The sequence below is a fragment of the Zootoca vivipara genome, chromosome 9, assembly GCF_963506605.1.
Source record: "Zootoca vivipara chromosome 9, rZooViv1.1, whole genome shotgun sequence".
Lineage (NCBI taxonomy): Eukaryota > Metazoa > Chordata > Lepidosauria > Squamata > Lacertidae > Zootoca > Zootoca vivipara.
The window spans coordinates 54,319,908-54,331,464 of record NC_083284.1 but is presented as its reverse complement, the minus strand read 5'-3'; the positions used below and the strand labels follow the sequence as shown (position 1 = coordinate 54,331,464).

At 42.5% G+C, this 11,557-nt stretch overlaps 1 protein-coding gene across 1 annotated transcript; it reads right to left on the bottom strand.

Annotated features, from left to right (window-relative positions):
* Positions 1–716: 716 nt before the first annotated feature.
* Positions 717–10,789, bottom strand: FRG1 (FSHD region gene 1). Its single transcript, XM_060278783.1, has 7 exons — positions 10,707–10,789; positions 9,749–9,816; positions 7,936–8,058; positions 7,226–7,280; positions 3,550–3,664; positions 2,729–2,833; positions 717–2,005 (listed from the first exon to the last, which is right to left on the bottom strand). Exons 1-7 carry the CDS (start codon positions 10,766–10,768, stop codon positions 1,844–1,846), a joined length of 690 nt encoding a protein of 229 aa, XP_060134766.1. The 5' UTR covers positions 10,769–10,789; the 3' UTR covers positions 717–1,843.
* Between the last annotated feature and the right edge of the window lie 768 nt (positions 10,790–11,557).

Genomic DNA, 11,557 nt, shown 5'->3' with positions numbered 1-11,557 from the left:
TAATCAGCCACCGTGGGTTGTAATGCTCAATGCCATCTAACAAAATGTTTTTTAAAAATCCCTCTTGGAAGAGCTTTGAATAAGTGACAATTGAAGTAGCAGCTGCATGTAAGTATAGCTGCATGAAATCTGCCAGTATACATTAGTACATTTTGTAGAGTACGGCAGACTAAGGACAAGTTCATATCCACATGCCCACCACCTGACAACTGCAACGTCAAGGGATGGATGTGCACATGTGAAGCAGCCAGAGCTCAAAACAACCCAGAGCTTTGCCATCACTGGAGGCCACCATCCAATATCAATGCTTTACGTTCAGCTGAGCCCTTGTCTACACAAGCATCCAGTTAAATGGCTGAACTGTTGCATTACTTCAGAGTGTAAGTAGCAGCAGCTGCACACATGAACACTCCCCTATGGGAAATTAGGAACACCTCATGTAGAAAAGTAGCACAGCACAGAGAGAGCAAGCCATACTTCCTGATACATTCATTTCCAGCGTCCAGGGCCTTTTTGTAAAACAGCCCTTATACTGTGTGTGCATGTTTGTTGTGTTTGCTAGCACAGCTGCTCAGCATGTTTGACAACTGCTATCCCATTGCAACGGAAATAGTACCTGTCCAACAGTGCCTCGTGAAAGGTGCCTTCTTTCCTAGCTTTTTTCAGAGCTTTACTGTCTTCTTGGCTTACTTTCAGTTTACAGTCTTAAAAAACTTCTTCCTGGAAAGAAAAATGCAGGGTGTAAATATCTTCAGCCTGTATGAAATACAGTGGCTGAGTGTCGATAGGACTGCAGGCAAAACAAGGCCACTTAGAAATAAAATGCAGGTTATCAGTAAACTCCAAGTAGTATACAATGTAAAAGAGAGTCCCTTGGGGACTGAACATGCCCAGTTGCCTCCAAGAACCACATAATGTGGAATGCCAGCTGGAAAACAGTGGGTGTGTTGCAGTAGAGCAGTGAATTGATCTGCTTTGAGATCCTTCCAGTTTGTGATATCTTGGAGGAAGACACATTCCTGTTACGGGTGAGGAAAACCTTCACAAGCTGTTGCAAATCATACTTGTAAACATTAACAAGCCTATACCATGCATTGAAAAGTTCCACTAAGGAATTAAAGATGTATTGTGGGTGGGGGAAGAAAGCGTGTTGCATTTGTTATAAAACAAATATCCAAAAAAATTCATAAAAGTAATATACTAGGGATAAACAGCAAGACAAGTGGTGCAATGTATCAGGCTTGCATCTGAAAACAAAAGCACATCTCCTGGTCCTGTGAAATAAAGTTGGTCCTTAGAACAAAACCCACCAGATCCTCAGGGAGATTAGGCTGGCCTCGACCAGGGCCAAGGCCTTTTCGGTGGAATGCTCTGCAACAAGAGATCAGGGCCCTGCGGGATTTGACATCTTTCTGCAGGGCCTGTAAAACAAAGTTATTCTGCCAGGCCTTTGGTCAGAGCTCAGCCTGACTCCCCTTCCCTTTTTGTATAAGAACTAGTATGAAAGAGGCCTCCCAGCAGTCTCACAGGCCCATATAAGATTAGCGTACTGTACACAGTTGGGCCTGATGAGCATTTACTGTTCCCAACCCAAATCCTGCGGAAAACCATCTAATTCAGATTTTAATTTTACCCTGACTTGTTTTTAAGAGGTGATTTAATTATTGTTTGATTTTTTTTAATCAATGTTTATATTTGATGTTAGCCACCCTGAGCCCAGTCTCGGCCAGGGACGGTGCGATACAAATAAAAGATGATGATTATGAGATGATAAACTTTCTTCAGCTTTACATGTTTACACAAGGATCGGGACCCGAAGGTTTTCAATCAAGGAAACTAGGGGTTATTTGCACTCCAATACAACTTGCTTTTGCTTTATTTTAAATGATAGCCAAGAAACCCTTGTTACATACACGTAATTGATTTCACATTGCTTAACATTTCCTTGGTCTTCTTCCGGAATGTCATCTTTTTGCTTGCCTTCTTTTTCAGCGCATGTCCTGATCTAAAAAGAAGCGTGGGGAAAGGCAGTGTTGTTTTACAGTTGGTTTACAAAGGCCAAAATATCCTATCCTCTCTCTTGGTATTATTCTCCCCTGATTTGCTTTTCAGTTTCACTGGACACTGAATGCAGCAGTCACACACCATGCAAAGTATGCAGAGCAGCTGCTCTGACAAAATCTTCTTGTGATGCCTCTGCAAATGCATTTACACATATATACAAACAGAAGAAATATCATATTGATATATCACATTAGCAACAGTGGTGAATATGGGGAGACAGGATGTGCATACTGCAAGGACTACTGGGGGAGCAGGAAGAAATGGAGTGAAAGAAAAGAATGCAGCTAGGTTAGAGCACATCTCCCTGATGTCAAGTTTCCCCTGGGGAGGGGAGGGCACTCTGCTATGCAAACTGAAGCCCCTATCTACCTTTTGAAGCAATGCATTCTAAAACCCAGTTTGACTCCCTACCAGCTCTTTCAGCTAAAATCACTGAGACTCTTCTCTTCCAGTAAAAAAAGTTCAGAACAGAGATGCATTCCAGTTAAAATGAATGCTCCAAGTCATCTGACCAGGCAACATAATCTTGGGTTAAACAATTATTTTGCCTGTGACAGCCACTGAAGAAGTTCCACACTGAAATGTTCCACCCATTTCTGCATTTTCCCTTTAAACAGGCACACAGTCAAATATAAGAACTGCACATACAGACCATTTTAATTACCTTAATCATTTCCTCGTTATCTGCTGTTTTACTTTTGGCTACTATATCGCCTTCTTCATTACAGCTGATAAAGCAGCTGTTTGCTGCTAACAGTGCCATTTTCCCCTGAAGGGAAAAAATAAAATCAAGACAAATTAGGAAGACTATTACGTATTATGTTCCTACAAGAACGTCTCACTATTTTATCCTATATTACTTCAATAGCGCTGAAACAATCCACTTCATTCAAAACCTGTTCATTTCAATTTAAAACTTGAACTCATTCTGCATGTTGATTTAAAAACTCATAATTAGCCCTCTTCTCATTTTATGACGATCACAAGATTGGCATTTGAGAATGCAATTCAGAATTCAAACTTGGTATTTGTGGATCGGTGTCAATGCTGCATTTGCTAAGCTAAACATCATTTTCAAGGATATAAAACTATTTCAGTATGCTAGAATGAAACAGCCACTTCTGAAATTTTGATATGGCCTCTCAGTTCATGTTGCATCACTGCCATCTGATATCAATAAAAGCTTTTCTTCCACAGGTAGGAATCTGCCTTATACCATGTGAGATAATTTGTCTATCTAGCCATTTGACGTCAACAATGACTGACAGTTGCTCTACAGAGTCTCTAGCTGTCTTCTTTGCCAGCACTTACCACCTGGTTTTGGAGATGGTATGGTATGAACCTGTGTTCTTTGGCATGCAGAGCATGTCCTCTATTGCCAAGCTCTTGTCCGCCCTCTCACCCCAAAACATAAGCATCTATAATCTAAAGCCATTGCATTATGGATTAAGACATTATGTATTACGAATGACTGCTGACACTTGCCTCTTGAAACACTGGCTCCCACTGCTCCCTCGCACCTATTGCATCAGAACGTCCAATAACCAGCCCATCTGAGTTAATGCCAAGGTATTTACCATAGCCAGATTTCAATGCAATTCTTAGAAAAAGAAACAAATAATCAAGTTATGACATTGGGAATTGATTAGTTCATTATCAAGGGCTATGCTTTTCAAATTAGGTTCTAGGATCTTTTGAAAGCTTGTTTGTTTTAAGAACTTTTATTTTTCAATTTTCAGTTTTATAACTATCATGCAAATTGCACAAACTTTCCAATAAAATACACCATTTGACTCCCCCCTTCTGCGGTTTCTTATGTTATAGTTTGCTTGCTGCATCTTCGAATTAAGTCCAATTATTATTTAATCCCTCATATTTCTTTGTCAAATATGCTTAATTACTTGTTGAGTTAATCCTGCTAATTAATTCAATTGTTTACAATAGTTTTACAGATAGCCCACTCTTTATTAAACTTTATTAAAAGTTTTTTCGTCTTGGTTTCTTATTCTTCCAGTAAGTTTTGCCATTTCAGCATAGTCCATTAATTTTGTCTGAAACTCCTCCTTGGATGGTGAAAGCTTGTAATCATAAGAGCAGCGCTTACTGAAATCTCAGAAGCCAGGAATATTGAATAAGATTTCTTTTTTTTTTTTGAATAATTTTTATTAATTTTTAGAAAAAAAAAAACACATACAAAGTATACAACATAAACTCTGTCCCTTCATTTTCCCTCCACCCACCAGCCCACCTCTGCCACCAGTGAGCCCCATGGGTATTGGGGAACAAAGGGGTCCATTTTAAGCTGGGTTTTACCTCCCCCCTCCTTCCTCCCCCCTCATCCCCCCCCCCTGCCACTGAGAGGACAAAGGCGGAGGATCTCTGGGGATTGGCTTATCCCCCAGCTATTTCTTCACTGTACTGGAAAAAAGAAAAACAAAGAAAAAAGGAGAGAGAGAAAAAAAGCAAAAATATGAGAAGGGGAAAAAAGGGAAGGAAAAAAAAAAAGGAAAAAAGAAAAATATTAATGGCTTCCACGACTCTCCTCCTCCTGGATTTCCCAACCTCTTTACATAGTTATGGCGGGTTTTCTAATCCAATTCAGAATCTTATTCTTATAATATTAACACAATCCTCCTCCTTCTTCATGCTGTCCCCCTCTGAGCCCCCCCCCCCTGCCACTGGGGTAGCCCGAGGAGTCCAGCAGTCAAAAGGTTCCATTTTTGTGTCTGGGTTTCCCTCCACCCTTCCCTCTCCCCTCAAGGCACCCCCTGCCACTGGGTACCAAGAGTAAGAAGGGGGAGACAGGCAGTTTTCCACCCAAACACCTGATCACCAAAATTATTCAAAAACAGACTCTAAGCATATTTCCTCAGCCATTCTTTTTACTCCCTCCAGAAAGCTCTTAACCTTAAACTATAAAAATCTCTCCTTCCCCCCCCCCCCAATGTCCCTCCTCCCAATTGGATCAGCATATCCTTTTAACAGGCCAAGATTCCGACACCGTTATTCATAGACCAAAAACAGTACCTTAAACTAAAATTTTTACCCCACACCAATTCTTTCCCACATCCACTTCCAGACCTCTGCTCCTCCCTCTTTCTGCCTTTCCCTCCCTTCACTAACACCATTCAACATTTCAGTCTCTCCAGGATTTTCACTTCCATCAATCTTCTCTTCACTTTGCTTCTCCTTGTCGGCCTCATCTCTTTGTTCTGATCTTTGTTTTTCATCATCCAACACATATTTTTTATAGTCTGAATCAGTCTCCAAATTGTCCTCAAATTGTTGCTCCTCACACACAATCTCATAATCAAAATTGTCCTCTAAATCTTGCTCTTGCACCTCACTCTCCTTTTCTGTTGGATTGAAACATTGCCTTTCCTTGTAGATATCTTCCCATGTTTGTAGATAACCCAGCACAGCTTCCTGGAAAGCTCGAGAGAATTTTGTTTTCATAGCTCACTTGACCACAGGCAGACCAGATATAAGGGCAGAAGGGTACTGGAAAATTCCTCTCTACAACGTTTTCGGCTCCATCTTGGCTGTTCTTATCCTTTGTCTTTAAACTCATCAGATTTCAAATTTACAGTCCGCTTAAGTCCTTTTAAAACCTTTTGAATCAATTTTTCCAATTCACAGGAATAAAATCGTCTTTCTTAGCCCTTTAACAATTTGACAGCTTTTGATAGCTGTCAAAACGTCCTCCCCCTTGTTGCTGCTGAACCTCAAGGGGCAACGACACCGGGGGGGCTGGGGAGGTTTGGAAAAGTCTTTCTTTCTCTCGGGTCCGCAATCTTGAAAGAAGTTTTCCCTTTTCGGCTTGGGAATATTTAATGCGCCTCCCGATTGTCCATTTGGAAGAGATCGGCTTCCGTTACTTTAGAATCTCTTCCTATCTTCAAATTTAAAATTTTTAAGATCCGAATAGAGATTTAACTTACTTTGAAGAAGTCTTTTATTGCCTTCTTTTATTGCCTTTTATTGCCTTGGAAGAATCCGCCGCTTGCAGGCTGAGGACTCGGAGCTTCACTTCAAGGAGGTAAGATGAAACCCAAAAATGGCTCCCGCGACTCCACTCCGCTGGCTCTCGATTGCTCTACTGAGCTCTCGGGCAGCAGAGGATTCGCGTTCGGAACAAACAGCTGGGCACTATGTCACCGAGACTCTCTACTCGGTGTTTTTTCGGGGAGTCCGCTCGCTCTGCGGACTCCCCCCCCCCTCCACGAAGCCAGGGACTTCAGAGCACGAAGTCCCTGCGTCCAACTTCACCAGCGCGACGAATCGGAAGCCAGGAATATTGAATAAGATTTCAGGTGTCTATTGCCCCCACTCTCATTTCTACCAGAAACAGAGCAAATTACCCAAAATAAGAACAAATAACATAAATAAGCTCTTTTAACGCAAGTTTGAGAATTAGAGTAACCATGGAACAACTTTATTTTCCTCTGCAGTGAATAATTCTGCCTAATACTGTATAGATCACAAATGCATGTCTTCTTCTTCAAATTTATATACTGCCCTATACCCGGGCAGTTCACAGAATAAAATCAAGATATAAAACCACAAAATACCTAATAAAATAAAAACAACAACCCAATAGCCCCCCCCCCAACCCACATTTTAAAAGGGCATAGGATATAAATCGGATCAACCAAAGGCCTGGTTGAAAAGGAACATTTTTGCCTGGCGCCTAAAGGTGTATAATGAAGGCACCAGGCGAACTTCCCTGGGGAGAGCATTCCACAGACAGGGAGCCACTGCAGAGAAGGCCTGTTCTCATGTTGTCACCCTCCTGACCTCTTGAGGCGGCACATGAAGGAGGGCCTCAGAAGATGATCTCATGGTTTGGGTAGGTTCATATGGAAAGAAGCAGTCCTTGAGGTATTGTGGACCTGAGTTGCTTTATCAACTGCAGGGGTGTCATGACCCAACGCTGAGCCAGAAATTTTAAATTCATGTGTCCATGGACATGCACAAGATGTACATTCCTTTATTTAGGTCTCACATCTAGTTTATCAAAGGGGGCAAAACACGGTTTCTAAGGTAGGATTAGAAAGCAAATCTAAGGAAAGGCAGTTTCAAACACTCTTGTACCCAGCAACCTAAGAAAGTCTGGTTACCGTAACTTAATAGTTAATATAAAGCCAAGGTGAGTAACTACCTTGAATCTGAAAGCTTGACAGCAGTAAATTGTTCAGGAGGGTGTGGCCCTTCATCTGGAAGTATTAAAAAGAAATTAGACACACACAGGCCAGAGAATCCTGTTATGAACTGCTGATGTATGAGAAGATACCAAAGGGACATTGAGCTTATCCAATTTTAGCCATACTCAGAACAGACCCATTTAAATGAATGCATGTGACTAATTAAGGGCAAAAATATTAATGGTTCTATTGCAAGTTGTTTTGCTTTCCCGTTCTCAATGCACACACTTCTCTGTTTTCCATAGTGAAATAAGTAACAATCCACTCATATAGCAGTAAGTTGGTTTTCTGATAAACGTAACACCAAAACAGTTAAAATTTTGCACTTAGCTACTAGAGCACAAGAGGCAAATTTGTACAGGATAAAGACTACACTGGTCCATTTTCAAAAACTGACAGCTAAATAATATGGCCAGCATAATTTACATAAAATGGTCAACATAATTTACCAGAAAATCATTACTACAAATAAAGAACATAGATATGTGTGGGAAGGTTAAATATGTGCATAGTCTGGAAAGTCTTTTGGACTTATTTGGAAAGCTGGGTCATAGTACAGTTGGTGCCATAGGGCAATACAGAATCATCAAAATAAGTGAGGCTTACTTACCCATGCCAAAAATGATAGGGAGGGAGAAAATTTCCCTCCACTTTTGCCCATACCAACCTTTATGTGGTGCTCCAAGGGTAAAAAGGCCATTGTCAAGAGCACTGATATAGGTTCCAAGACCCATCTCTATCGCTACGGTTCCTGTGATTTCACCAAAATTTGATACAGTCCACCACCCTTCTAATAAGAGAGGAAACAAAAAAGAAACAAGAACACATTTGTTGTTTTCTTCACAATTGCTTGCTGGGAATTTTTTTCAAAGAGACCAAGCAGCAAAGCAACTTTTCCATCTTAACCTTTTTTTTTTTTTAAGGAAGACCAAGCATAATGCACAATGATAGTTTACTTAACCAGCTTAAAAACTGTTAGTGACAAGAAACAAATAGCTGAAAAGATGTTTTTATAATCTTTGGTTTGAGAAGAAACAAGTTTTGCAGTCTTGAAAGCTACTAAGAACAAATGCTTCCGGCCAGGCATACAAGAAAGCTGCAGGACTCCTTATTTGATCATAATGCAAGCACTCATAGTTTAGACACCAAAATCACACTAGGAATGTTGAATACAATACAGACATGGCAATTCCAATAAGTACAAATATGACATTCTGGCTGCTTCTATCTACTTCCTTCATGCTCCTCTGAAGATCAGAGGCGGCTTAGAGCATATCTTTTAATGAACAGTCCATGTCTTTCAATTTTTATAAGGGAACAACTGAGAATCAGCATGAAAGCATGATGCAGTGGCTAGAGACTTTGACCAGGATTGGAGAGACCCAGGTTCAAATCCCCACTCGGCCATGAAGCCTACTGTGAACTTTAGCCCAGTCACTATCTCTCAGCCAACCTTCCTTACAATGTTGCTGTGAGGATAAAAGAATTAGGTGTATGACACCATGAACCTATTGGTGGAAGGGGGCATACAAAAGCAATTAATACACAATATTTACCTGTATGCTGTTTTTTAAAAACAAAATTCTCAAAGTGATATCCAACTATGGCTCAGCTTACATGTAAAGCTAAGCTAACCCATGGCTTAGTGCAAATGTTTGGGCTCCCGGAGAGGAGGTCACAGCTGCTTTGCTTCTCCTCCAGTCATTTTACTGCTATGCTGAGCTAAACTGTGGTTTGGCTTAGTGTGTCATCTGAACTAGGGCTTGCAGTTTACCTCTTTCCAAGCAAACCACAAGCTGTAGCAAAGGTTTGTCTCATCCTTTACAGCTCATAGGTTGTTTGGAAGGGTTAAGCCACAAGACTGGGTTCAGATGACATACGAAACCAGAGGTTTTCAACCTTTTTGAGTACACAGCTCCCTTGACATTATTTCTGCGGCACCCCTGCGGGGCTCAGGAGCCCAGTTACATCACCCCTTGCTTGCAGAGCTGGCAGCCTCTCACTCTTTTTTCAAACACCCTCCCTTGTGGAATGTTCCCTCCTCTCCACTCTCTTGGGAGTCTTCTGGGCAGCCACCACAGCCATCCCTGGTCTCTGTGCTGCCTTAGTTCCTGGCAACCAGCACCCCCTGGCCAGCCCCAGAGGCACCATTTGTCTGAGGAGCTTGTAGCCAGGGCTGCTGCAACAGACAGCTGTGCAAGCCTTTGGGAGGCAGAGGCATGAGAGCGCATCAGAGGAGGGAGGGAAGGAATGAGGGACAGAGACCAGTGTTGCCCCTGCTGTCCCTGACCATCATTTAAAGCACCCCAGGATGCCATAGCACACTGGTTGAAAACCACTGCATTAAGCCGAGCCATGGCTCAGCTCAGGGCAGGGCAGCAGGAAAATGTTATATAAGCAAAAATCTGCCCTACAACTAGGGAGAAGCAAAGGACTACTAGTGTTCTCCTTCATGCCCCTTTGTGGAAAAATGAGCTTACCAACAATATCAAGTCTATCCTCAGCATCTTCGTCTCTTTTCCGTTTCTTATCTTTGTTTTTCTTCTTACTGCAAAATGAAACAGAAGGAAATGCTTTGTGTATGATATGCAATCCCCAAACAGGTACTATCAAGAGAAACAAACATGTTTCATGTAGGGAAAGATGTGCATACCGGAGAAGCCCAATTTATCACAAAGGCTGCAAGTGAACGTGAATGACTATTTTGATTCAGACAAGGCACATGCTTTACTCCACGGCTGCAGATGGCATCAGTGCTAGGACCTCCTCAGACCAACAGAGAAAAGACTCTGGGAGAAGTGTGTGTGTGTGCGGGGGGGGGGGGAATTACTGGGTTGTTGTTTTTATTTTTATTATGTATTTTGTGGTTTTATATCTTGATTTTATTCTGTGAACCACCCTGAGACCCCCAGGTATAGGGTGGTATAGAAATTCAAATAATAATAATAATAATAATAATACAGTAATAATAATGTCCAACCGCGATCTTTTCCCTTAATCAGGAGACAGGCTACTTATATAAAACCCCGAACTCCTGAGTCGCGAAGCGGAGTTTCTGCATATAGAGAGAGGCAGCACAGAAGGGGGGAAGCGCACAACCCCCCTTAGCCTCTTCTTTCGCCTCTTCTTTCCCGTAAGGAAGAGACACCGGGGTTCAAATCTCCCCCGGGGAAATCGTTATTTCCTGACGCAGAAACTGCGCCCGCCCGAAATCACCATCGTCATGGTGAAATGCCTCTGAACGTGTGCAAAGCGCCTTCCCCTCTCCAATACGCGCAGCGGAGGGGGAAGGCGCTCTGCACACGCTCAGAGGCATTTCACCATGACGATGGTGATTTTCGGACCCGGCAACCGAGGCCCGGACTCGAAGAAAGAAGGCAGGATCCCACCTCCTCTTCCCAGCACCTGAGGAAACCCGACCTGGAGGAAGAGCCTCACCTTTTCGATTTCGTCCCCTTTAGAACCAGCTTGGTTCTTCTGACAGATGAATACTCCGCCATGTTTGGCCGCTTCTACGGAAGCCGCGGAGGGACAAGCTCCGCCCCCCCTCGGTCTTTCTTCCCACTGCCGTACGGCGGCCCTTGAGGGACACGCCGCGTTTTTGGGACGCGACGCCCTTGGAGAGCTGCCGGCTCGCATAGCTGCCAAGTTTTCACTTTTCTCGCGAGGAAGCCTATTCAGCATAAGGGAAAATCCCTTTAAAAAGGGATAACTTGGCAGCTATGCCGGCTCGTTTGCAAGGAAGGCAGCGAGGGAGGCAGACGGAGGGCGAGAGGGCAACCCCGGGCTCAGGCTTCTCCTCCTCCGCCGCCTCGCTCGCCCTCCTAGGCCAGAGGGAGAAGAGGAAGCCGGCAAGAGCCGGTGTTGAGCCAAAGCAACAGTGGGGCTCGGTGGGGCTCTTGGAGTTTTGATTATGTATTTCTTAGGAATCTCAAAGCGGCTTACAAACGACATACCCTCTTTTCTTTTTTTCTTGATTTTATTTAGTAAATATTGAGATACATGAAGAATTTACGACACAGGAAGATAATAGTCAATAAGAAATAACAGCAATGAGAAATTATTATATAAGAATGTTGTACTGTATATGTATTTTGAATTATGGAAAATGTAGATATATGTTTTGTTATATGAAAAATGAATAAAAACGAATTATTAAAAAATAATAATACAAACGACATACCCTCCAACATTTCTCCCATGAAAGTAGGGACGCCCCATTCCATAATGATTATTTTGCTATTTATACCCCACACATCTTACTGGGTTGCCACACTAGGCAGCTTCCA

Coding starts and splice junctions, on each gene's coding strand:
- FRG1 (XM_060278783.1), bottom strand. CDS start 10,768: ATGGCGGAGTATTCATCTGTCAGAAGAACCAAGCTGGTTCTAAAGGGG. Junction 8,059..9,748: donor GGATAGACTTGATATTGTTG/GTAAGCTCATTT, acceptor CTCTCTTATTAG/AAGGGTGGTGGACTGTATCA. Junction 2,834..3,549: donor GGGAGCCAGTGTTTCAAGAG/GCAAGTGTCAGC, acceptor TTTTCCCTTCAG/GGGAAAATGGCACTGTTAGC.